General features: G+C 43.7%; 1 protein-coding gene across 1 annotated transcript in view; it reads right to left on the bottom strand.

Moving 5' to 3' along the window:
- Positions 1–24685, bottom strand: part of LOC115271139 (microtubule-associated protein 4-like) — a 54161-nt gene continuing 29476 nt past the window's right edge. Inside the window, exons 3-13 of the mRNA XM_029911617.1 lie at positions 24247–24459; positions 21580–21757; positions 17700–17759; positions 17218–17540; positions 14641–14769; positions 12837–12929; positions 10571–10651; positions 6929–7010; positions 4251–4363; positions 386–560; positions 1–113 (exon numbers count right to left, since the gene is read on the bottom strand). Coding sequence (XP_029767477.1) covers positions 109–113; positions 386–560; positions 4251–4363; positions 6929–7010; positions 10571–10651; positions 12837–12929; positions 14641–14769; positions 17218–17540; positions 17700–17759; positions 21580–21757; positions 24247–24459 — 1452 coding nt within the window. The 3' untranslated portion in view covers positions 1–108. The remainder of the gene's footprint in view (positions 114–385; positions 561–4250; positions 4364–6928; positions 7011–10570; positions 10652–12836; positions 12930–14640; positions 14770–17217; positions 17541–17699; positions 17760–21579; positions 21758–24246; positions 24460–24685) is intronic.

Genomic DNA, 24685 nt, shown 5'->3' with positions numbered 1-24685 from the left:
CACCAGGGGGAAGTGCTGCTGGAAAGGTTGGGGGATTTGGAGACGATGATGTCCGCTCCGTGGTCCGTGCGAGCCTTGGCCTTCTCACGGAACGTCAGTTTGTGGGATTCAATCTGCAGCGACACAAGGGGGTAGGTGAGATGGGGAGTGGGGGAGGGGAGAGGGGGCAGGGGGGCGGAGGATGATACCATAATGTCATCATTAGATGCCTGGAAAATAAAAGGCAATTTTGTTCATTAAAAATATGGCAAAATATTGATAGAAAAATGTAACTTTAAGCTTAAATCCGTGAGATCAACGTCCACAGGCTGTTCCGCCCCTGCTGCCAGTGCTCGCCCCGCCCCGCCCTGCAGAGCTGAGAAGAGAGGAAGGTGCGAGCACTTACTTGTTTCTTGTATCTGAGTGCTGAAGCTCTGAATTTCCCTTTGGTCACCACCACCCACAGCGGGCGCAGTCGGCCCTACTCCGTTCTCCCGCATTTCACGGTCTGCCTGGGGCGCCGTCACATCTCCATTCTGAGGGGCCTGCGCCAGCAGCGCTCCCTCTTCGCTCCCCTCAGGCTAGAATGAAACAACGGGGTTGGGGAGGACAATGACGTGTCAGTAGAAGGATGGGAATGAAATGGAGTGAAATGAAGAAACTCCAGTCAGGGTCCCACGGAGACCCCTCTCCGCTCACACCAAGATGGGGGGTGGTTAGAAATGGAGCAGAGAAGTGCAACCATCAACTCCCCGGTTTCCTGAAAACCCACCTGTATGGAGCAGCTCTCCAATCAGAGTGACATCTGGCAGCGACACGCTTCAATAACCCACAACCCCAGCCCGTCTCCCAAAACCTCCCTGGCCCCCCGCCACATCTCAGCTAGCTAGTCATAGCAGTCACTCAATGAGCGCTCATATTATTAAACATCTAGTCACTTCCATGGACTATGCAGTACATTCACATGTAGTACCAGGCTAGCAGCAAGAAGACTAGAACAAAGTGACACCATCAGACTACCAAGCATTACCCTGTAGGGTTAAAAGCGAAGGGACTTGTGAAAATAAGTGATCTGAATATATTGCAGTGAGACAGTCTCCTTGATTTGATTGTTTCTATTTCTTATTTGCTTGCTTGCCAGATTAATAATCCACAGTGGATCCCACAGCCACAAAGGCAAGTTAGCACAGAAGACCACATCCTTGCCATACTGGCTGAAGCTGGTCTCTGGCCATTGGGTGCAGCTCTACAGGGGATAGGATTCTGTTCTGTGGCACGTTCTCCTTAACACGGGTGATCCTATTTGGAATCACCGATGTCCAGTACACTGCTGTTGGGAAAATGAGTTTACACTCCTAAATTAGAGCTGTGGCTTCTTCAGGGGAATGCAGAATGATCTGGAAAGCCCCTCAGCAGATGGGACTAGCAGCACAGGAGGGGGCTGAGAAGAGACGAGACACCATCTGGAAGAAGGCTGTGTTCACAGGGGCAGAGTGAGAATTGCAGACAGAACTCATCTCTATTGTGCATTCTCTGTATCGAGGGGTGCTGTGGATGGTCCTGACTCTAACAATGAATGCACGCCATGATATCTTGGCCACCATCCTGCTCCTGCTCACCACGCTCCTTTGGAGAAAGCCTTTACAAAATGGGTTCCTCGAGCGGCTAAGGGGATGCATTTGGAACAAGGATTTTGCTGTTTTCTTTCAGAGAATCTGAGTGGGGGCTGAGAGATCTTATTGGCTATAGGTATGGCCATTTCCTACACTGCCTAGCGGAGCTGCAAATCTAGCAATAGCTGGCAATTCCCCACCAGCCTCGTGCAGCCTCGACAGACAGTGCACCCGTCTGACCCCCTTTCTGGGGTTTAAGCCCACATGAACACAACCATAATTTTGGTACCTAGATAATTCTAAAGGAAAACACACAGAAACTTGCAAGGTTCCCACCTCTACACCATTCTTCCGCAAGCAGAGCAAGACCAGCTGTCTTGCACCTAACCCCTTGACAGACCACTAAAGGGCAGTTACAACCAGAAAAGTACCCCTCTTACTCAGTTCTGCGCATCTGTGATTTACTATTTAAAACAAGGTCTGACTCCAGAGAGCCCGGAGCAGCCCACAGAGCTATAGATGAGTAAGCTGGAGTCTAGTCTGCCTCACACACTGGCGACAGAGATAGATTAGATCTGACGGCAGGTGTTGAGGGAAGAGGTACTAGGCACACTACTTGGCTTCTCGCACCCCCAGGCGAATGTCCAGCTCTGACAGGGAAATCACAATGCAAACTGGATGTGGAGGTGACAGAGACACTATCTATGGAACCCAACACCACTGAACAACATTGGCCATCAGCAAACTGCACTAGTATAATTACTGTAGAGCATAAATAGCTGAAACAGCCTGGCATAAAATAGGACAGGGATTAGATTCCAACCCCTACCCTAATATATCAGCTCCTTTTATACCGACTTAAAGCCATTTGTCTGCTAAAGTCTGATTGTCTGGGAGCTAAAATTAAGTTTAAAGGATTCAAAAGTGGAAGAAAAATCCTACTTTTCCCTAAATAAATATGGTTGGCAGCGTCTCAATTTTAAGGGGGTCTATTTGTATCCTTGTTTGTGTGTGAATCCTGCCATGTATGCTATTCTCCCAGCCCCTACACAGACTCTGGAACGGGGACTGTTTACGATCTTGTTTGAGGCAGAACCTGGCACAATGGGCCCCAACCTAGACGGCCTCTCGGTGCTCCCACACCATAAATGTCAGTTACGAACAAACAGGATGGAGACAATGGAAAGCTAAAGCATTTGGAAGGGGATGCTTTGCCCCAGTGCCCTCCCCAGGGGCCGAGATGACGCTGGCTTTTGTGCTGGAACACAGGATTTCTTCCTTCCTATGCCACAGTGCTTCGAACTAAACCCCTGGTGCCAATGAATCGACCTGAATATGTGAACTCAGAGACTGTCTCACTGGTTTAACACTGGAATAAATTGCCTAGGGAGGTTGTGGAATCTCCATCTCTGGAGATATTTAAGAGTAGGTTAGATAAATGTCTATCAGGGATGGTCTAGACAGTATTTGGTCCTGCCATGCGGGCAGGGGACTGGACTCGATGACCTCTCGAGGTCCCTTCCAGTCCTAGAATCTATGAATCTATGAAACTCCAGCTCCATTCTCACGTGTACATGGCTTGGTATGGTAGCCTGCACATTCATAATGAAAAGGTCATCTAAGTGGGGGTGATTTCCCACCCCTAAAAGCAGATGCCTCATGGCTGTAGTAAAGCTGAGAGATGCTCCAGTGCAGTTTACAGAGCTGTGGCTGAGGGTAGTTTGAATTATTTCATGTCCTTGTGGCAGAGAAGTGCTGTACCAAGATAGCATCCAACTCTAAAGCAAGAATTCATTCTTACAGTTATCCAGAGGAAGGGTTCAGAGCTGGGTTTAGTATGAGGTTAAACCACCAACGGAGGATTCTACCAGGCAGACAGATTCCTTGATGCAGTAAAATGCCTATTTGCAGCCCAGAGCACACTGATCTCAGCAGCTCTGTTTGGGAGAGAGCTTCCAACTAGCCATTCCGGTTGCTCTGACTGGTGCAATAAGGAAGTTACACAAACACTTAGCCAGGACTAGCGAGCTGGTATGCTAACATCACAACAGAGGGAGGAAAAGTAGGATGCAAGGCTTTCCTCTCACCCTTGCAACAATGGACCGGTTTATACATCTAGCCTAAAAGATTAAGCCTCTTCTCAGACCCTCTAGAGGGAGGGAGACAAAATTAACTAGGCTGCTCTCTGAGAGCAGCGGTTCTCACACTCTGCATCGTGACCTGTTTTATTGGGGTCGCCAGAGCTTGCGTTAGACTCGCTAGGACCCGGGGATGAAGCTGAAGCCCGAGACCCACTATCTGGGGCGGAAGCCGAAGCCCAAAGGCTTGAGCCCAGGCTACAACTTCAGCCCTACGTGGGATCGTGTCGTAATGTTTGCTGTCAGAAAGGGGTCGTGGTGCAATGAAGTTTGAGAACCGCTGCTCTAGAGACATGCAGTGGGACCCACCTAGAATGGACACTGACATGGTTCAGAGCTCTCTCCCATTTAGCCCTTCCTTGTTTTCTGGATTTAATGACAGAGTGATTATGGAAGTGATGCTGGGAATGAGTAAATGGCCACAGGCTGACTGAAGGGGCCAGGTGGATGCATTAGCAATGAGACAGGGAGCTGAACTGAGCTCAAGAAAACCTCTCTCACAGAGCGGAATGAAATGTACCTTCACTGTGCCTCCTGCTGGCACGTGTCCGACATTGTCCAGAGAGCCCACTTTCGCCTGCGCCTTCTCCTTGAAGTTCAGCTTCTGGTTCTCGATTTTGACATCTCCTCCCCCTGGAACAAAAGAGGCGGATGGAATTCATTATTGGTTTCAGAACAGGGGAGCACTTGGAGCAGAGTCTGACCCAGGACCTCCCTCCTCCTCCTCCTGCTCCAAACTCACCCCCAGAGTTCTGCGTTAAGCCAATTACTTCGTAGGGGGTAGAGTGGAACAGTGAATTAAGTGTGTCAGCCTTTCACCAACTGAGGCCTGGGCTCAAATCTGATCATTGTCAAGATGAAAGTTGGTGAACTCCACCTCTGCATACAAAACCACAATACAAGCATGCATGAGTTCCAGAGTCCAACCCTGGAGATGCCCCTGGGCAGAGAATGCTGCATGTTAGGACGAGTATGTAGGAAGAACTGCACATTACCACCTTCATTATACCAGCGGTGCTTCCAACTTCTCTCCTCCAAAGGAGTACGGTCAATCCACGTTTAAATGTCAAGGTTATTTCTGATTGCATCCTCTAACTGCCCACTCACATACATGTGCAGACACCTCTCCCTCCATGTCCTTTGGCAACCTCGTCTCATTATTTACGTGGATGTTTGCAAGGGATCCACAACCTGATCTTGGTGTATGATTTCTGACTCCCTTTCATTCACTGCATTCCCCCAGTAGTTTAGCTAGTTCAACAAAGAACTAGATAAGTTCATGGAGGATAGGTCCATCAATGGCTATTAGCCAGGATGGGCAGGGATGGTGTCCCTAGTCTCTGTTTGCCAGAAGCTGGAAACGGGCGACAGGGAATGGATCACTTGATGATTACCTGTTCTGTTCATTCCCTCCGGGGCACCTGGCATTGGCCACTGTCGGAAGACAGGATACAGGGCTAAATGGACCTTTGGTCTGACCCTGTATGGCCGTTCTTATGTTCACTTATTTTCCATTCCATCTCCATCAGCTGCAATTGTAAAACTGCATCCACTAATCACTGTCTTCTAGGGCAGGAAGACCTGCCTCATTCCAGACAGACTCCCGTGACACTGCATGAACAGCTCAGGAGGCAACCCTGTGTCAGCAATGCAGCCAACAGCACGAACCATAGAACAAGCAAATCCTCACTTTGTCCTCCCCAAACATTGGGGTGGGGGAGGAGAAAAATAAGCCAGTTCCTATGTTTGACAGTGCTGCACTCTGCTGGAGGGATGGAAAGAGGCCCAAAGACCTACTTGAGATTTGTGGCAAGTTCTCGATGAATGTGGGAGGGCTGCAACCCCCATCAAGTAACAGGAGACGTGCAGTGTATTGTTCTGCTTCCTCTAACAATTTTATTAGAGAGCTGTTCATATAGTCAAACACTGGCGGCAATTTCAGCCCTCCAGGGACATCATTAAATACATAAGCTCCTCAGCATTTTAAAAGAATTTCTGAGCTTTGCGTGGGTGAACAGAATCCTTTCTGGCCAATGGATTTTATCCCATCATTTTGGCCACACAGAATTGCTTAAAAATGTGACATAACAGATAATTCTTGCTGGACTATTGTGTTTTAATCAGCCCTGGACAAGAGCAGTTATTGTAGTGTTGCGTAGAGCTTGTTACTGCAAAGCACTGAATAGACAGAGGCAAAGTTTGTCACACGATGTTCTCAAAGTGGGAGAGAGTTTTGGATGCACTGAACCATGATGTTCTGTGCACAAGGTTGAATTGCTTTCAACCCAAGAGACTTTCGGGCTGGGTCTGGGGACTTCTTTGGAAACAAAGACTAGCTTGGAGTGTGTGTTTACAGATTTGGACTGGGACCTCTGTTTTCTCCACAGAGGCATGTTTCATTACCGGGGACTCTTCTGTCCAGGTGAATGTCCCTTGCTACTGAAAAAGCCAGCAAGTCAAGGACCTGGACCACACTCTTTGGGTTTACTCAAGGGTCAGCTTGATCTGACACGAAGCAAAGTTTAGACAACTGGCCTGCAGCCATAACACCTCGGACTGTGATCCTGTCAGCATTTCAGCTAAAGAGAGGGTCTGCTCAGTGGAGTCCAATGGAAATCTCAGATATTGGAGGAATTGGTGCCTCTGCTGTGTTGTCAGTGGGGAACAAAGGATTCTTGCACATCCATTCTGTTAAGTGATTTAGGATCATTTGAGGACAGGTGTTACATAAAAAGTATGGATTGTTACTGTACAAAAGGTCTCCGGCATCTGTTCCGGAGAACTGGAGAGAGGTTACTTCACCCTTCTCTAATGCCTTCCCTCTGAGGATCTCATTAAGCTCAAACCCCTTGAAAGGCAGGTATCTCACCATTCTAGAGTTGGGAAAACGGAGGCAGACGGGTTAAGTGACTTGCCTTGTTCTAAGCCTGGCTGTAACAATGACTTGCTATTGGGGGCGAGTGACTGTCTCAGCGAGGCGTAGAACAAGGCAAGTCACTGTCACAGCCAGGATAGAATCAGCTCTCCTGATTCCCAGTCCCCTTCTCTAACCAGGAGATCACGCTGCATCCATAAGAAACTAGATACTTCCCTTCGGAATACCATCCAGCCACCTAACTTGCTCCAGTTGGGATCACAGGTTCTGCCCGAATGACACGCAACAGTCACTAAATGGCGAAGCGTGAGGGTGCGTTTTACCTGGCTTGTGTTTTATATTCGTTTTAGAGCCACACTTTGAGGACACTTTGGAAATGTCAACTTTCTTGCTCTGGATCTGCACCTACAGAGACAGGAAGGAACAACTCAGCACAAAGAAACACGTCTTATGAAACTGGAAACCACTGTCTCACCACAAAGGGCAGTTGATATTTAACGAGGTCTTAATCTCCCCTTGCCACACTTTTCCCATTAATCTGGTAGGTGTCAAATAGCATTGCTGATGTAGGTTTCAAGAATTCTTAAGAAAAAGGCAAACATTCATTAGTATTATCAAAAGCCCTGTCCCAGCCAACAAAGGGTGAATATGTGCAAGTAGAAACGTGTACTGAATAAAACCAGTAGAGATGGATAGTGACCAGAAATGAGTGTCTCTTATGGCATATGCATATGAGTATTAAAGTTTGACCAAAGAAGCCAATTCCACCACCAAGTTCCCCAAACTGTTTCTATCCAACACCAGCCTTGACTTTTAAACCTGTCCCATGTTGCCTTCAGCCAAGTGCCAGGAAAGAAGTTATCTGTATTGGTCCATTTGGAGTAAGGCTATCCTGCTGTGGTGCCAAGCATATACCATAGGCTCCAACTTTTTCTCTACCATCTTCAGCCAACACACCAAGATGTGGATCCACCAGATATTAAGTCTGTTTCTTTAGGGCATGTTGACAGGCATGCACTGCTACGTGTGGGGATAGACTGCATCGCCAGACCTAAGACTGTGTCTTACTGCTATTATAAAAACAGGCTGGATTTGGGGGTTCTCGGAGATAAGCTATGGAAATACATATATTTTATTTACTGGGTTTTATTTGCTGCAGCAACATCATCACAAGGTTGTTTTCTTGACAAATCTCAAACTACGCACATTTGGGCCTGATCAATACCTGACTGGGAAACCTCCAGAAAACCAGCAACAGCAGTAGTGTAAGTGATTCAATAGATGGCCTTCTTCTGGGTCAGTAATGAGTCAATGTCCCAGCATGAAGTTAGCCTAGGGCTGCTGGTGGAGGTGTCCTCTTTTGGAAAAGATGTAAAGCCAAGGCTGTTGCTACTTTAAGCCATTAAAGATTTCACAGCGTTTTCCCCCAGAATGGGGTTTTAGCCCTGATACCTGGGCTGAATTCTAGCTTCAGTAACTATACTGTGCCTCCTGGAGTTTCAGTAGCATGTGTGATTCTTCCGCTGCAGCCCCTAACCTGCTGTGTAGCATTGCTGTGTGCCACCAAACAGTTAACCTATTCCATCCCAGAGGAAGCTGCATTTCAGTGGCAAATGAAGTTATTCTTGCCTGGTTAATTTGTAAAATGCTGCATGGAAGATGCTATATCACCAAGATTTCCCCCACAAGGAATTAATAACTTCTAGTTATTTTAATAGGACTAACTCGGGGGGGGGGGGGGGGGGGAGACATGGGAAGATCCTCTTATCTAGTTCCTCCTTTGCTTGGAATATGCAGTATCAGATTATCCATATAAACAAAATGAAAGTATTTCCTTATTATTGAGTTCACCTCTTTATAAACTAGAGAGAGAAAGTGAATGAGGTAATATATTTTCTGAGACCAACTTCTGTTGGTAAGAGACAGAAGCTTTCAAGCTTACACAGAGCTCTTCTTCAGGTCTGGGAGCTTATAAACCATTGCAATTGCCATGATGAAGCCCATTAAGAGCCTACTGAGAAGTTTCAGGATTCACTGTGTGCACATGTGAAGCTCTGTATTTGTAACTTAGCTTTTTTGGGGGGAGGGGGGCAATTGTGTGAATTCGTTTAGTGCTTGCATAAGGTGCTGGATTCAATGCTCTGTTTGTTCACAGAATAGGTACAGTCCAGACAGAAGTAATATAAGCCCCCTCTATATTGTCCCATGCCAATGTCTCTCAGTCCTGACCTGGAGGAGACAATTAGCTCTCTGGGGGTTAAAAGAGAGTTCAGTGGCCATGCTTCATTCAGTCTTTGGTCACCACAGAGTGTGCCAGTAAAGTTGCCCATTAGTGATGATGGCTTTTATGATATGACTGGACTAAGATTCTGTCGCTTGGCTAATTGAATGGTAAAAACTGGACACAAGAACGAGGACCTTGAAGAAGTCACTGTGATTTCTCACAAAATCTTTAGGTTGTGGACAGCTGTTTCTTGTACGAGTCTCAATCTCCCACTTCTTACTAAGGCTTTGTCTACACTATGCAGCTTTTAGCAACACGGCTGTGCCACTACAGCCGCGCCGCTAAAAGGTGTGCTGTGTAGCTGCAGTTTGTCATCAGGAGAGAGCTCTCCTGCCGACAAAAAACTTCCACCCCCAACAAGCGGCAGCAGTGTTGTCAGCAGGAGAGCGCTCCTGCCAACAAAGCACCGTTCACACCGGCACTTTTCGTTGACAAAACTTGTGTCTTTCGGGAACGGAGGTGTGCGTTTTTTAACACCTCTGAACGACAACGTTCAGTTGTCAGTGTAGACAAAGCCTAACTTGAATTATTGAACTTGTCCCTCTAAAGGACGTGTTCTCAGACTCAGGGGCCAAAGTGAAGTGCTGATTTAGTTGTCTGACTTTAGGCACTCTGGGTAGGAACTGTGACTGTTACTTTCCTTTAGTTTTTCACCTCTCTAACCCACTCTCCGTCCACTTTCCATTAGCAGGGTGGTAGCCCCAAGGCACCAAAGAACCCACATGCTCTTAGAAGAATTCTGAATGATCTCACCCAGACCCTTTGACAACAGGGATAAAATGAATAGACAGGTTGTCCTCGGATTTTTATGATACAATTGGTTCCTGAAAATCGCATTTCAAGTCGAAAATGTCGTAACTCGAAATTCCCATAGGAACAATGTTGGAAAGAGCATCGTAAAATCGAAACTGACATCGTAAAGTCGAAACAGGATGTCAATTTATAAACGTCGTAAGTGTCGTTCATTGTAACCAATGCCGTAAATGATGGATTATCCTAATGTCTTACTCCTCGCTAGGTTTAAACTTACTGTAGGCATTTTCTTTCTATTGCTTTGCTTTTGTATTTTTTCTCCTTATTTATAAAAATGTAACAAACACTATTTCCAGGTAAAATCTAATGCTGCATGCTTTGAGGTCTTTATTTTACTGCTTTCATTATGTTTCGTAGAGTCTACAGCCTTCAACCTCAACTTCTCAGTATCCAGACAGTCAATCACCGCCTTTGCACATAGGAGGCAGAGCAAGCAGGTTCCTCCCCCCCCCCCCCCCCAATTTTTCCCCCAGACGGTAACTGAATGAATTGGCTAGCGAGTCCCAGTCACTTCTACCACAGCAGACCTTTTTTTTAAAATGGCAACACTAAACCTGAATAGCTAGCTTTTGCTAACCACTCTGCTTGCCCCCAAAACGCCCAACAGCCATTACTGAGGAGAGAGTAGCATTGGAACCGTGGACTTTTCAATCCTTCCCATCAGCTGTATGGTTAAAAACCCTAAGAACAGGGAGTTTCTGTGAGCAGATGCAATGAGACAACTCTCTCATGCTGTCTGACTGGACAGAAAATGCCTCAGAAGTGGACACCTGGTACAGTGCCCAGGAATAGCAGAGGGAATGCAAAACGGACAAAAGGAAATCCAATCGTAAGAAGCCAGGTGTGCCAGTCTGGCTCTTCTACTCACATTGGTACTGCCTGGGCTGGGTTTGGGGGCGATGGACGGCTGGGAGCGGCTGCCTGAAGCTGGCTTTGGGGCATTTGGAACCTGAAAACGATAAGCACTTTATTCTCTGTTCTTAAAGTGAACAGCTTAACTAGTGGACTGAGGAGGAGAGATGTAGTGGTGACAGGAAGAGAGAGACTGGGAGAACAAAGAGCTGAAAGAGGATACCTCTTCCCTAGAGCTGGAAACATCCCCTAGAGGGGACAGAAGAACAGTAAAACCGAGAGAAGAGGACAGGTTTGGTGGTTTATTACATGGGATTTTTAGTGTAAAGTGAAAAACATTCCCCACAACCCAAGGTTTTATTTATTCTGTAACAGGTCTGTTGATAACAGAGGAGGAAAATGTACATGAGGCCCAGCCAGAAATGTACTGTACAAAAAACCAATCAACAGAAAAGGAGTGGTTTATAAAATAAAGCCCCTTTGGGTGCATAACAGCTGCTCTTTAGCAGTACGGCTGAAAGAACCCGTGCCAGCAATCCAGATTATATCTAAACATTATGTTCCAAGCTCTGGGGATACAGTTAGACCAAGTTAGCAGTAAGAAACAGGAATGTACCATAGCCAGAAAACAACATTGTACATGCACACAAACACCAGTTGATGAGCCAGTCTTTGACCACCTCCACCCCAATCTTCCTGACTGAGCTGCAGAGCACAAAGCAGAGTTCACCTAGGAAATCGCCTCCACAGGAGATTACACACTCTCCAACCCCAAGAAGATTAGGAATCCATGGAGGATACAAATGTGTAACTAACACTATGGATGCCAAGCACAGGCAAACTGAAATGTGAGACAATCTCAGCACAAATATAAAAAGTCTCAGCAGTCATAAATCTTGAAGAGAACAAAAGCCTGATTAAATAAAAATTACACCTGTATTCCTTGGTAGCTGGGCTCTTCCTACACCTGGAAGGAAAGGTTGTTATCCACCTGTGAAAAGGATGACTAGCCTTTGATTTAACAAGCTTTTTAAATAAAACCCACCATGAACATCTTCAGGATCTTCTTGCAGTAACTTATGAAAGAATTTGAATGCAAGAGTTGGTGCATAACCATGAAGACAACCACACGCATATTTCTCAAGAAGGTGCTTACAGAGCATGACCTGCACCACAAGCAATATACGAGGCAGCATTTACAGCCTCCGAATCCAGCGAGTGGCAAGTGCTCAAGATGCAGAAGCAGGTGACCAGGCACTGAGCACTAAGCTTGCCTCCAACGATTGACTATTTTCGGGCCAAGGATGCAGATTTCCTCCCCGCTCCATCCTGGAAGAGGAGCTGAAGGGATTTACTTTAGCGTTTTTAAACAGCATTGCATTAATACGTTTTTAATCCCACACCTGCATAGAGTCAGTGGAATGGAGAAGGGAAAGCCAGGACATCACTACAGGTGACACTCCCACTCAGTCCAGGGATTCTGAACTTCAGCGGCCAATGGCTGTCAGTGTGTTGGGTCACAGGGACAATGGAAAATTAGCAGCAGCAAAAAACAGACTCTTCCACCCGGTCACCCTCCTTATTTAAAACAGTGGCAAAGTTGCTATTGCTACTAGCACCCACACTCTGCATTCCCAGAACCTATCACTACTTAGGAAGTAAACAAACCCTGGTACAGATGTAGATATATTTTTTAAAGGTAATGCAAGCTGTGTCTGCTGGGAAACAGGTGACCTGTCAGGTCAACACAGGACGTCTTTTTAAAGCCTATGTTTTACAGCATCCAGATGGGTATTTGGCATTGCTCCACCCACTCAGCTCGAGGCACCTAGCAATACTACCTCCATCTGAAATCCATAGCGTGTACTCGAAGTTCATATACAACCCTCACAATATTAGCTCGCAACACCTCAGCAAGCTCACCTCCCTATTTCCAGTGAAACCAGTAGCCTTGAATGTTAGAAGTCGCTCTTAAGTTAGTAACTAAACAAAGATTGGAAACTTTCACCCCCAGAAGTGTTTCAAAGTCCTTCTCCTGGTACAAAGTCCTCCTTGCTTTAGATCACTGGGAAATGGGTCGAATGCACGGCTGTGAAATGTAACATATGCTCACACATTTAACCTACTTCAGCTTAGGGAAAAGTCTATCTACACACTTCCCAGAAATCTTAATTCTGCCGTGCTCATCTGCCTGAAACAGAATATTCTCAAGAGACCACATAAAAAAGCAGAACAAGAACAGAAGTTAGTAGAAAGACAGCTTGTCCAGAGCCCATACTTACATTCCCACCTCCAGGGACATGCTTAATATTGTCCTTGGAACCACACTTGGACTGAACATGGCTGTAGTTCGCTTTTTTGGAGACTATCTGGACCTAGAGCGTTACAGAATGGAAAAACAACACAAGGGAAGAGGACTGGTTAGAACTGTCATACGACAGGCTGGAGTGATGCTGTAACATGGTGGATAAACAAAGAGCTGTGTTAAACTTCAACCCAATTTCAGTATTAGATGTGAAAGAACTTGAAAGACAGAGAGAAAAAGAGTGAACAAACAAGGAGAGGCAGAGTACAGCTAAGCAGACAGTGGTAGTGGTGACAGCTTAAGTGCTATGGTGGAGGACAACACTTTCTTAGCGTATTGTACAGATTAGCAATACAAGAGCGCCTGGCTGCCAAGAAGACTGTGTATGCTAGCTTCCTCAGAGCATGTTCAGCCATGCATTCCAGCAGTGAGAACTAACATGGCCATCTCCATCCCTTCATTCGCACACTTTCACCTCGTTGATCCAAGTCACTGCCTCTGACGACCTACTGGTTAGTCGCTGCAGTTATTAACTATTCCAGTTTGCCTGGGAACAACTCAAATCCTAGGCAATGCAACTGAAAACCTCTCAGCAGTTTAGCCTAATCCTGAAAGCAATAACTACATGGAAGGTTGTCAAACCACCAATTTAACTTAATTGGCAGCAGTCTGATGCCAGCCAGATACAGGAGAAACAATGTATCTAACAAACTGAAACAGTTCCAGACCCATTAAACACACAAAAAAGCCTAAGGCTATGAACCCTCAAAAGTTAAGTGAAAGCTACAACTCTATTCTTAAAAAAAAAGATCAGTTATGACCAGTCCTCAAGTTCAGTCCTAGAGGTTACTTACAGTACAGCATGTTCAGAAACACCTATGGTACAACAAGATAAATTAAATATGGGGTGGAAACTTTACCTCTTACAGTACTTTGGTTTTGTACATTGAAGATATCACCTGTAGCTAGAACCACCAACATGGATTTTTCAAAGGATACTTGCCAATTTAGGTAGATTGGATTCAGTGCAACAAGGACCCTCAAATTTACCCTGCCATGGAAACTTACCAGTTTGCTGGCTCTAATTCAGAGGAGCAAAACATTTAAGAGCAAGACCAATGCCATCCTATACATATATAAGGTCTACTTGATGGTATCTCAGAAGATAGCACCAGCTCACAAGTTAACAAACTTTCACTGCCAGCCCTCCTCTTCTCTACTCCCTTCCCCCACATAGCTCAGATCTGGAATAAGACTTCATGACAGAACTTCAGGGTAGGACGCCAACAATTAGCAACCGCTAGCTGTGAGGGGTTAGAGAACAGTATTGGTGAAACTAAGTCTGGAAAGTTACAGGGAGAACATTAGGTCACCAGTTCTCCATTTTTTTGTTTTGTTTTGTTTGAAAGTGCCAGGACCATTGATCCCTCTTCCTAATCCCAAACTGGCAGCATCCATAGAGAAGGGAGGTTTTCCTCACAGAAGACCAGCCCATCTTAGAGTTAGCCTATCTAAAAGTGAAGTCAGAGCACACCACTCAAGCAATGTGTAAGTCAGGCCTTGAAAAAAACGGTATGTGAAGTCAGTAGGAATACTTGACTGTATTTTACTGGCAGTGTCAGGACATACAGGAAAGATGTGGAAAAGGTGCGGGTGGGGGAGGGAGGGAACAGTGACACTGACACGAGAAAGCATAAAAGCTAAATAGAAGGGAAAGTGACTCAAATGGAAAAAAGTTTTCCTTTCATCTTTCAGGGATAAAAGACTGAAACAAAACTCACTTTCCCATTGGGCTGCTTTTGTGCCCCCTCTTTTGTTACAGTTGTTTTAGTAGTAGCCATTTTAGAGACTGCATTGGGTTCAGACTTTCGCGCCGCACCGGCTGATTCTGGTTTTTTCTCTACTTTAGCCTAGATGGAGACAAATGGAGGATGATTTTAACCACGAGAATCAAAGTAAATGATGGAAGGAAATGATGGAATTCAAATCAACAACCAAGATGGATTCAGTGGACTGGACAAGCCAGGGAGAACTTTTTATAAATCAACATGTTAAAATGGTGAGAACTGGTAAAGCAGAAGGCTCAGTCTCACTCAGACAAGTGAAACTCTTGAAAGATCCCTTCATGCATCAGAATTTTAGCACTTCCTAGTGGGGTAGGTGGTCAAGGCTCTGTGGAAGAATTATGCCCGGCCTTATAATAACTGAACAGTTGTGCCAGATTCTGTCCTGATCACTGAGCCTATGCTACAGTTTTTTAGCTCCACAGGTCTACCTGGAGACTTCTTCCCACCTCTACAACGCTACTACAGTAGGTGTTCTGCTGGGTGCGTCTGCACTGTATTTTCATTACTCATCTCCCTCACCACCCTCATTTGGCTCATGCTATAAATTATGCTGAGGACAGTGGTGAAGAAACATGACTAATCCTATGTATTAAGATTTAGTTAATCTAGATTGGTGCAAAGGCAAAAAATTGCAGTTAGTTCAGCGTGAGGATCTGCAGTTTTGGAAAAAACTCAGTGTCAACCTGAGATAACCCATTTTTCTGCTGATTTCTTACTTTTTAACCAATGCTCACCACAAAAGGTGAGTGCACTCAAGGCTGAATATTTTAAGACCAGGGCTTCTCCAGCAGCCCTGTACCCTGCTGAACCAATTAATAATACAGCAGTAAAACAGGAGTTTCCTAATAAACAGAGAAGACTTTAAAAGCCCTGCAAGAAATACAATGATTCTCTTTGACATACAGTCTATGTTAACATACATTCTAACACACTGCTACTATGAAATGGAAATGATCCAACAAAACAAGGGAGTACATTGTACCAAACAATGCCCCTTTAACAGACAGCCCTGAAGTCTAGTCAGAAAACTTCCCATGCCTCTGGAATTCTGGAACAGTCTAAAAAATTAAAGTGAGCTTTAGTGCTCCTTCTGAACAGATTTCTGAAGGACCTTAATGGTGTTAGTGAACCGCCAATCTAGTTTCGACTTGCATTCAATTTGTGAGCACTCCTCCCCTGGTTCTCACTTCCAAGTCCTCCAGCCAGGTTTGGTTTACCCTGTTTGGAAGCTTCTCCCCTTGTGAATGCTGGCACAGCTTTCCCTAAAGAGCCAGACATTCTCTGTCATTACTTAGATATCCACTTTTTGTGTACCCCAATGCATACTCGTGGAAACACTCTTTGGGCTTCTTGACTCTGAGGAATAGGTCATGACCGTCTACAGGTATAACACGCTGGACTTTTAACAGTTCGGTGGTACCTTCTTTTTCCAGCAGGTGATATGGTTTATGGTATACTACAATGCAGCTCATGACTGCTCTTATGAGTAGTGTGCCTTTCAGAGACTAGGGCTCCCATCAAAAAGTGCTTCACCTTGGTGACAGAGATCAGAATGGAAAATCAGTTTCAGGAGACCACTCCTCTGTATTAAAAGTAAGGGTGCTGCAGTTTGCTCCATTTTACACAAAGTAAAGCCCTCGGACTAAAGGCAGGTTGCTAATTCAATACTCGGTCAGACAAAGTTTGGGAGTATCTGTTATATGATGTCTGATAATAGTTTCATGTTTCTGCATCTACAAGATGTATAGGATGGAAACATTAACGATTACCTTCTGATTAAAAATGAATACACATTAATCAGTCTAATGTCTGACCCTTAGAAGGAACTCCATAGAAATATTCCAAGGCTTTTCTCATTCAGAGAACCACAGGGAAAAAATTAATTAGCACCTCTGTATTAAATGAGGGCCTCAAGCTATGTCCTACCCACTCCTTCAACCTGGGCATCTACTTTTTCCCATGGCAGTTCTCTCAATCCATCTCCCTCTTCCTTAGTTATCTGTCTGTGGCCACCAGAGGGTGTCCTGAGAACAGCACATGCTGCCCTACTCCACCTCTGCTTGAAGCCTAACCCGTACAACACATTACTGATGTCGACAGAGACAGTATGTCCTGGGACCTGCTCCTGAATCCAGATCTTCCACATAGTGGCACATTACTCTACCTGGTGAACAATTTAGCAGTCCCAAATCCCCTGCTCAGATACTCTGAAATATAAATGAGCTCTGAGTTTTCACATAAGCTAGTCTCCAGATCAGGAGTGTGGCTCTGTTTCTCCATATCAAAGAGTTGTGAAATTTTGTTCATATTCCAAATACTTCCATGAAACCTTTTAAAGTTTAAAGTCTATACGATAATGGTGCTGCCTTGTGCACATGGGGAACCTAAAAGGAGCTCTGCAGAGTCCGAATATAGGAAAGCCAGTGAGCATAGAGTGACTGAAAGCGGTGAGGGACTACCAATAGCTCTTAAATGCATGAGTAGTCCTAACAGCCGATTGAGGAGACTTACCCTTCCTCCACCAGGTTGGTGTTTAATGTTATCTGTTGATCCAATTTTGGATCGTATGTTCTTCAGGTCAGGGGCAGAAACACTGCTGGTTGGGCGAGGCGGCTTGGGAACAGTGCTGGTTTTAAGTGGAGCTTTAACTGTTGATGGTTTTTTAGCTTCTGGAGTTGCACTCGATGCTGTGGTGGGTCTGGCTGCAGCTGGCTTGGGTTTGGGGCGGCTGGTGGCGACTCCAGGTGAGGCAGGAGTACCTGGGGTTGTAGCAGTAGGGGTAGTGGCGCTGCTCTTCGCAGAGTTTGCAGGCGCACTCTTTGGGCGGCTCAGGTCTGCGGCAATAAGCATAGCAGAAAGGGAAGTTTGAGTAAATATCAATCGCATCAAGCAGACAAATACTGTGTATCTTTACAGTTGGGTAACATGTTGATTGAACACATTTCTGGAGTCAAGTAGAGAAGCATTTAGATGCAGGACCTGAGGGACATTACCTGATGGTGACTTCGCAGTGGTCTTCCTGGCATCTGCAAGCTTTGTTTCAGTCTTGATAGCTAAAGGGTACAAAAACAGTCAATCTTTTCTGCATGTTTTCATTGTGAACAGATTCAACGGTGTTACTGGGAGTGAAAGCCGACACACAGACCGACCCTTGGTGGTTGCTGGCATAGTTTCCACGAGCGGCCATACAGTCTCCGTTGCTTCTTAGATATCAGCTTCTTCTGTATCCCCAGTGCATACTTGTGAGATGCAAAAAAGGATGACTGCTACTCATTTTAGGGCGAGCCTCTTTCCTGCTACTTAGAGGGAAACACCAAAGTACCTCATAAAATCAGCTGCTCCCCATGCCTGGGTGAACGTCCTCTCATTACAAAAGCAGCCTCTTATTTCACAAGATACGGTAAAACTCATGTCCTTCAGAGGTAGACTCAATCCCGTAGAATAAAGTCTCGGGGAGGCTAGAGAATGTCATAAGATGGTTAGGCCTCAGGATGGTGGGTAAGGGTCGCTTTATTTTTACTTTTATTCATTTTTATATCATGGTTTTCCCACATCTCAGCAATTGCTTGCTAGTGACATTCAATTGTCTTCATTTAATATCAAAGGCAATTGACACCTTTAATGACTCCTCCTCTCTGCTTCTCTTTAAATCAGTTTGGGGCCTTCTCTCAACTGTCTTCATTTAATATCAAAGGCAAAAATACAGCCCTTGGCAAACTTGTGTATCTATAAACTTTGGCATCATCTCTAACCCGATGATAATTTTATTAGATAATTTTCTGACCCATCAAGGCACTGTACCCAATACAAGGTTACTATTTTGAACCTTCCTATGATGGACAAAAATGAATTATTCAAGAGATTGGAATTTGGTGGTTGCCAAGGGACCAGTGATCATGACCCGATTACATTCAATGTAGGCAAATAAAAGACAGTCCCAAGCAATAATAGATGCACTTGGTGCTTCAAAAGGGCAAATTTCCAAAAGTTGACGAAACTTATGAGCCAAACTGATTGGGAAGAAAAATTTAGACAGAAAAAGGTAAATGAAAATTGGGAGTTATTTAAGAAAAGGTAATGAGATGGTCAAAAAGCCACAATTCCCCAACCAAGATAGAGGACAACTTTGGCTGACAGCCCATCCTGATTGTGGCAAATTGAAGTGAGCAATTAGAAGCCAAAAAACCCCAAAAGAAATATATAGCAATCGATATAAATTAGAAGTTATGAAGTGCAGAAAATTACTAAGGGACACTAAAGACATCAGGGAAATTCCATGGCTGGCAGGCCTAAGGCCAAGAAGGAGGTGGTCTGTTTAATTTTCTGTTTTTGTTTTTGTTAATATCAGGAACAAAATAAATACTAGCAATGGTGTAGGCCCATTACTAGATGTAGATGGTAACATTGTTAATAATGATGCAGAAAAGGCAGAAGTGTTCAATAAATATTTCTGTTCTATATTTGGAAAGAAGCAGGATAATGTACTCATATCACATGAAGATGATGAAGTACTTTCCAGCCTATTAGAACTAAGGAGGATGTTAAATAACATCTCTTATGGATAAATATTTTTTAAATCAACAGGACTGGTTAACTTACAACCAAGAATCCCAAAGAGTTGCCTAAGAAGATCACTGGCCTGCAGATGTTCATTTTTAAATAATCTTGGAGTACCATGGAAATTCTAGAAGACCAGAAGGGTGTTAATGCTGTGGAAATTTTTGAAAAGGGCCAGCGAGATGGCAGGGTAACTGTAAGCGGGTTAGTCCTGTCATCAATCCCAAGCAAAATAGTGGAAAAGGTCATACAGGACTCTATAGGTAAAGAATTAAAGAATTGGAATATGATTAAATTCCAGTCAATGTGGTTTAATGGAAAATAGAACTTAAACAAACCGGATTTCATTCTTCGATGAGATTGCAAGTTTGGTTAATAAAGGTAACTGCATCGATGCAACAGACAGACTTTCATAAGGCTTTTGACATAGTATCACCTGATATTCTGATTAAAAATGGGCACTATACAAAATTAATAAAACACAAATTCAATGAATTAAGAAGTGGCTAACTGAGGTCTCAGAAATTAGCTGTCAATGAGGAATCATCATCACTGAATGGGAGTGTTTCTAGTAGTGGTCCATGGGGTCTGGCACCAGGCCTAGTGCTATTCAACATGTTCATCAGTGATCTGGAAGTAAATATAAAATCACTGCTGATAAAGTTTGCAGATGACAGAATGGCACAGTAATAACTGATGTGGACTAGGAAGTCATACAGAGCAATCTGGATTGTTTGGTCAGATGGGCACATTCAGACAAAATGTGTTTTAATTCAACCAAATGCAAAATTACCCATCTAGGAACAAGGATTGCAGGCCATACCTACAGACTGAGGGACTCTGGATTCTGAAAGGAATTTAAAGGTCATAGTAGACAAGTAACACACTATTTTCCCAGTGTGATGCTGTGGCAAAAAAAGCTAATGTGATCCTTGGATGTATAACAGGGGAGTGGTGAGTAGGGGCAGGGAGGTGATTTTACCACTGTATATGGCACTGGTGAGACTGACGCTGGAATACTGCATCCAGTTCTGAATGGTGAAAAGTTGGAGGAGAGGGTGCAGAAAACAGCCACAAAAATCATTTGAGGGCTGGAGAAAATGCCTTACAGTGAGAGATTTAAAGAGCTCAACCTGTTTAGCATGTTAAGAAGACTGAGAATTGACTTGATTACAGTCCTTTCACAGGGAGAAAATACCAGATACTAAAGGGCTCTTTAATCTAGCAAGAAAGGCAGAACAAGAAGCAATGGCTGGAAGCTGAAGCCAGACAATTCAATTAGAAATAAGGCACAATATTTTTAACAGTGAGGGTGATTAAGCATTGGAACAAGTTACAAAGAGGAGTGAGGGGTTTCCCATTCCTTGATATCTTCAGATCAACACCAGGTGTCCTTGCTTTAGCCAAGTACAAGTTACCCCTTCACTGAGCAAAGTGTAAACAGGGTGAAATGTAGATGGCCTGTGATATACACAGGCTTGGAAGTATTAGATTCTTATCAGTAAATATTGATAAATGTCAATTTCATCCAACACATACAAACCAACAGAAAAATATTTCCATAGATGATAACAGAAATTTACAGATCGGCAAAATAAAAAAAAATGCTGCTGGCGAATTTAGAGTTTGATTTAAGGGTATTTACTTGATTATTTTGACATGTGATGTTGACAATTTGTGTTTTAGACTTTTATGAAAAGCTTTAACTTTTTGAACTTCAACATCTACTGTCAAAAAATAATTTCATGACCCCTCTTATTGTCTGACCACCCCATAATTTCCTGTGAAAATTTTAAATAGACAAAAATAAAAAAATGCTTGAAAACAAAACGTTAATATCTGTTGAAGTTACAAAAAAATAAAAATCTAATTCTGCCAAGCCTACATATTCAGGAGGTCAGAATGGATCATCTAATGGTCCCCTTCCGGTCTCAGACTCTGAATTTATGAAACTTAAATTTTCTGTCCCCTATGTCTATGCATCTGCCTACCACCATCTCTACACACCTATCACACTTCAAGTTCACACCTATCACAGCTCAAGCAGCCCTCACCATTGGTGGCCAAAAATGTGATAGTTTTATTTGCAACTGAAGAACTAGCCACTTGATTTAATGGCAGCCTAAATGTGACAAACATCTGGGGCCAGAGAAGGGCAAGCGTGGAATTTCAGTTCAAACTGTCAGGGGTGCTATGAGCTGCAAGAGGTGGCTACATTTCTGTGAACTAATCCAAATACTAGCATTTTTCAACAGAAGCTAGCAACAGTTTAGAAAGAAAGGGTGCTCGTCCTGAGCTCAGCAGGGCAATGCTTACATGTTGGCCTTTTGGGTGGGGAAGTCGCAGTGTTTCTCAGACCGGAGGCTGTTGTAACTGGAGACGCTGCAGTTGTCCTGGGCGTGGCAGGGCTGCTCTTTACAGCAGCTCGAGGTGTCGTAGCAGACAGTGGCTTTGAAAGTGAGGTCCGTTTGTCTGGGCTCTTCGCATCTGTTACCTGGTAACAAAAGGCTGCACTGAAACCGATGGCCCATTTACAAACAGTACTCTCAAGATGTAGCTGAAAGAGAACTTGGAAAGTGCTGAAATTCCTTTTCAAAAGTGCTGAAGCACAATTGTTTGGATTCTTAAATACATAAGCTAGCCACTGCTAAGAAAAGTTCTGTAACATGGAAAATTCTAAAACAAATGTCCGATAGTACATGAAAACCTGCGGCTGGCTATACTTAGTGAAGGACAGGGAGGTTGGTGCACCCTAAAATTCATTATTCAGTATCTGGGAAGCTCCACTAGATTCCCGAGCTGACAGGAGTAGTCCATTTGTAGACTTGCACGAAGTATTTATTTTGAGCTCCACTGTTTTTTTTCAGTCATTAGTTCCCTAGCATCATGTCACTCACTAACCTCTGGGAGAGGAAGCTATTTAATTACAGGCCAAAATGCTTTCCAGGCTAAAAAGGCATTTGGCAGATTATCTGGAACACAATAGATCGATCAATTTATGAACAACTGACCCATCAGGAAAATGGAGAGTGGTTTGTTCCTTCCTGGAAAACTAAACAGGGGGGACGATTTGACTGCAACATCAACAGAAATTGGAAATAATTTAGAAGTGGTTATTTGGGGAAGGGGGGGCAGGGGAGTTACACAATATTAGGTAATGACTCAGAATTTCTGCGGTATTATGGCTTACCTAAAATCAATTTTAAAAAGTGTTATAAATTTAAGATTAATGATAATTTTAGAAAAGTAACTATGGAAGGAGGAAGTGAAAGTGGGATTACCTACCCAAAAATCAGTATTTCCATCAAAATATATATTGGCTTTGTTCAGACAAAGACAAATATATTTGCCCTTTTGTAGCCACCTGTATAGGGGACACTCAAACACAATCCGTTAGATCTGTGTTTGATAGTAAAGGCCTTAAACACACTGATGAATGTAAAGATTTACAGCTGAAATTTATTTTAACATTCCTTTGCAGTTTTTGTACTACTGCATGAGAATATACACATGAAGTTGTTATAAACAAAAATGTCTTGCTTCAAATTGGATGTAAATGTAAGCACCTAGATGTAGTAGTTGATTAAATTTAAACATCTAGAGATGATGCAGTGAGAGGTGAAGTAAACGGTTTTATTTTCCTAGCTGAGTGAGGAGCAGAAAGTCCATTAGATTTTTAAATTGCTCCAATTTAATAATCTCTGATGCAATTACAAACAAGAACTTTAAAAAAAATATTTGTATTTTGTCAGTGTCCCTTTAAAAGTCTGGTGTTCTACAAATACCAAATACACACTGCACAACCCACTTATAGGTCACAATCAGCATGGGGGACATTGAAGACAGGCTTCCAGTTCTCTAAATTGAGTGCTTATATCCTTCTTTAGCTCTAGGATATGATGCTTTAGAGTTGACTGGCACGTGAATGACCACGGAATTACAACCTGCAAGCATTTACTGGGCAGATCAATTAATAAGTCGTATCTAATGGCATCCATCATCGTGGTATCTAGGCCCTATCGAAATTACATAAAGTGACATTGAATTGGAAGGATTGCACCCAATCCGCAAACACCATTAGGGTATGTATGTGTGGGGTGGGGAGGTTATTCCTGCTGCTCATCTCAAGGGGAGTGTTGGTAGGTCATTCTTCCAGGGATTTATTTGGGAAGACATTGGAGAAGATTTCACAGAGCTATTTATGAGTGGAAGCATCTCTATTCGGTCACCTCGTCTATACCCCTGCTTTGTGTCACAATTGATATTACCTACAATGGGTGATTAGTCTGTGTCTTGAAGACATCCAATGATGGTAGATTTCCACAACCTGTTTCAGCAGCTTCTTCCAGTCCCTTATTAATATTTAAGATGACTTTTCCCTACCATAGCTTAAACCCAGTTATTATTGTAATAGTCTCTGCTTTGCCTTGTTAGACTGTAGCTATCCAGTACTCTTAACCTTTCCCCTTCCTACGTCCCAGTGGTCTTATTTACCCTCTGTTTTACCAGTTTTCTTGTTGACTTATTTGGTCTAGCTCTTTTTATAGAATGTGGAGTTGAACATTAACATTAAGTTCCCAATTCAATCACATTAATTCAACAGTTCTCTGAAGTATATAATGCAGAACAAAGAAGGTTACAGGCTTTTGTTTTAAATTTAAAAAAATAAAGAATTTTCTTGAGCACCTTTTAGTAGTTCATGATAATAACTACCAAAACACAGAGGAAAGTTTCAACGCTCTCCTGCTCTTCCTACTCCTCAGTGCCAAAAACATATTCTGCTCAGATCCATGGAGGCAAAATCTTGTGTCCATGCAGATCTGATAGCAAGATCAGGCTTTAATCTTATTGTTCCATTGTTGTCTCTAGAACTATGCTACCCTTTGATTCCTGTCGACTGTTGCTAGTCAGATAAAACAGTTACCTGGATTTTGGTCTACAAGCCTTGGAGCTTCAATGTGCAAGTGAAATATTCTCTCTTACCTTTGGTTTAGTGTCTTTAGGAGTTAAAGTGGAGGGACGTGTAGTACTGGTGGCTGGGCGTTTGGGAGTAGTGGCTGAAGTAGGACCTGCAGTAGGGCTGGTGGGTTTTTTGTTTTGGCCAGGTGTGGTAGAAGCTGGCCGCTTGGGGCTTGTAGTGGACAGAGGCTTGGTTTTCGTTGCTGCAGGTTTTGCTGATGGTGTGGATGCTGAAGGCTTTACATTTTTCAAAAAGCAACATCCAATGTAAACACAAACACAGACAAAAAGAAAAAAAACAGCGCATTGTAAACAAAAATGTTAAGCAGCAAGGAACATAAAATGCTATTTAGAGGAAACAAAAACATTAAACGTCCTGTTTTCTGAGCATAACAAAAGAAAGGCCGGGAGCTGGCATATAACATTGACAGGAAGTAATGTATTACCGGCTTTACAGATGGGG

The sequence above is a fragment of the Terrapene carolina genome, unplaced genomic scaffold (genome assembly GCF_002925995.2).
Source record: "Terrapene carolina triunguis isolate 2854851 unplaced genomic scaffold, T_m_triunguis-2.0 Scaffold111, whole genome shotgun sequence".
Taxonomy (NCBI): Eukaryota; Metazoa; Chordata; order Testudines; family Emydidae; genus Terrapene; species Terrapene triunguis.
Note: the sequence above shows the minus strand (reverse complement) of the source record. Positions and strands in the feature narration are given on the sequence as shown.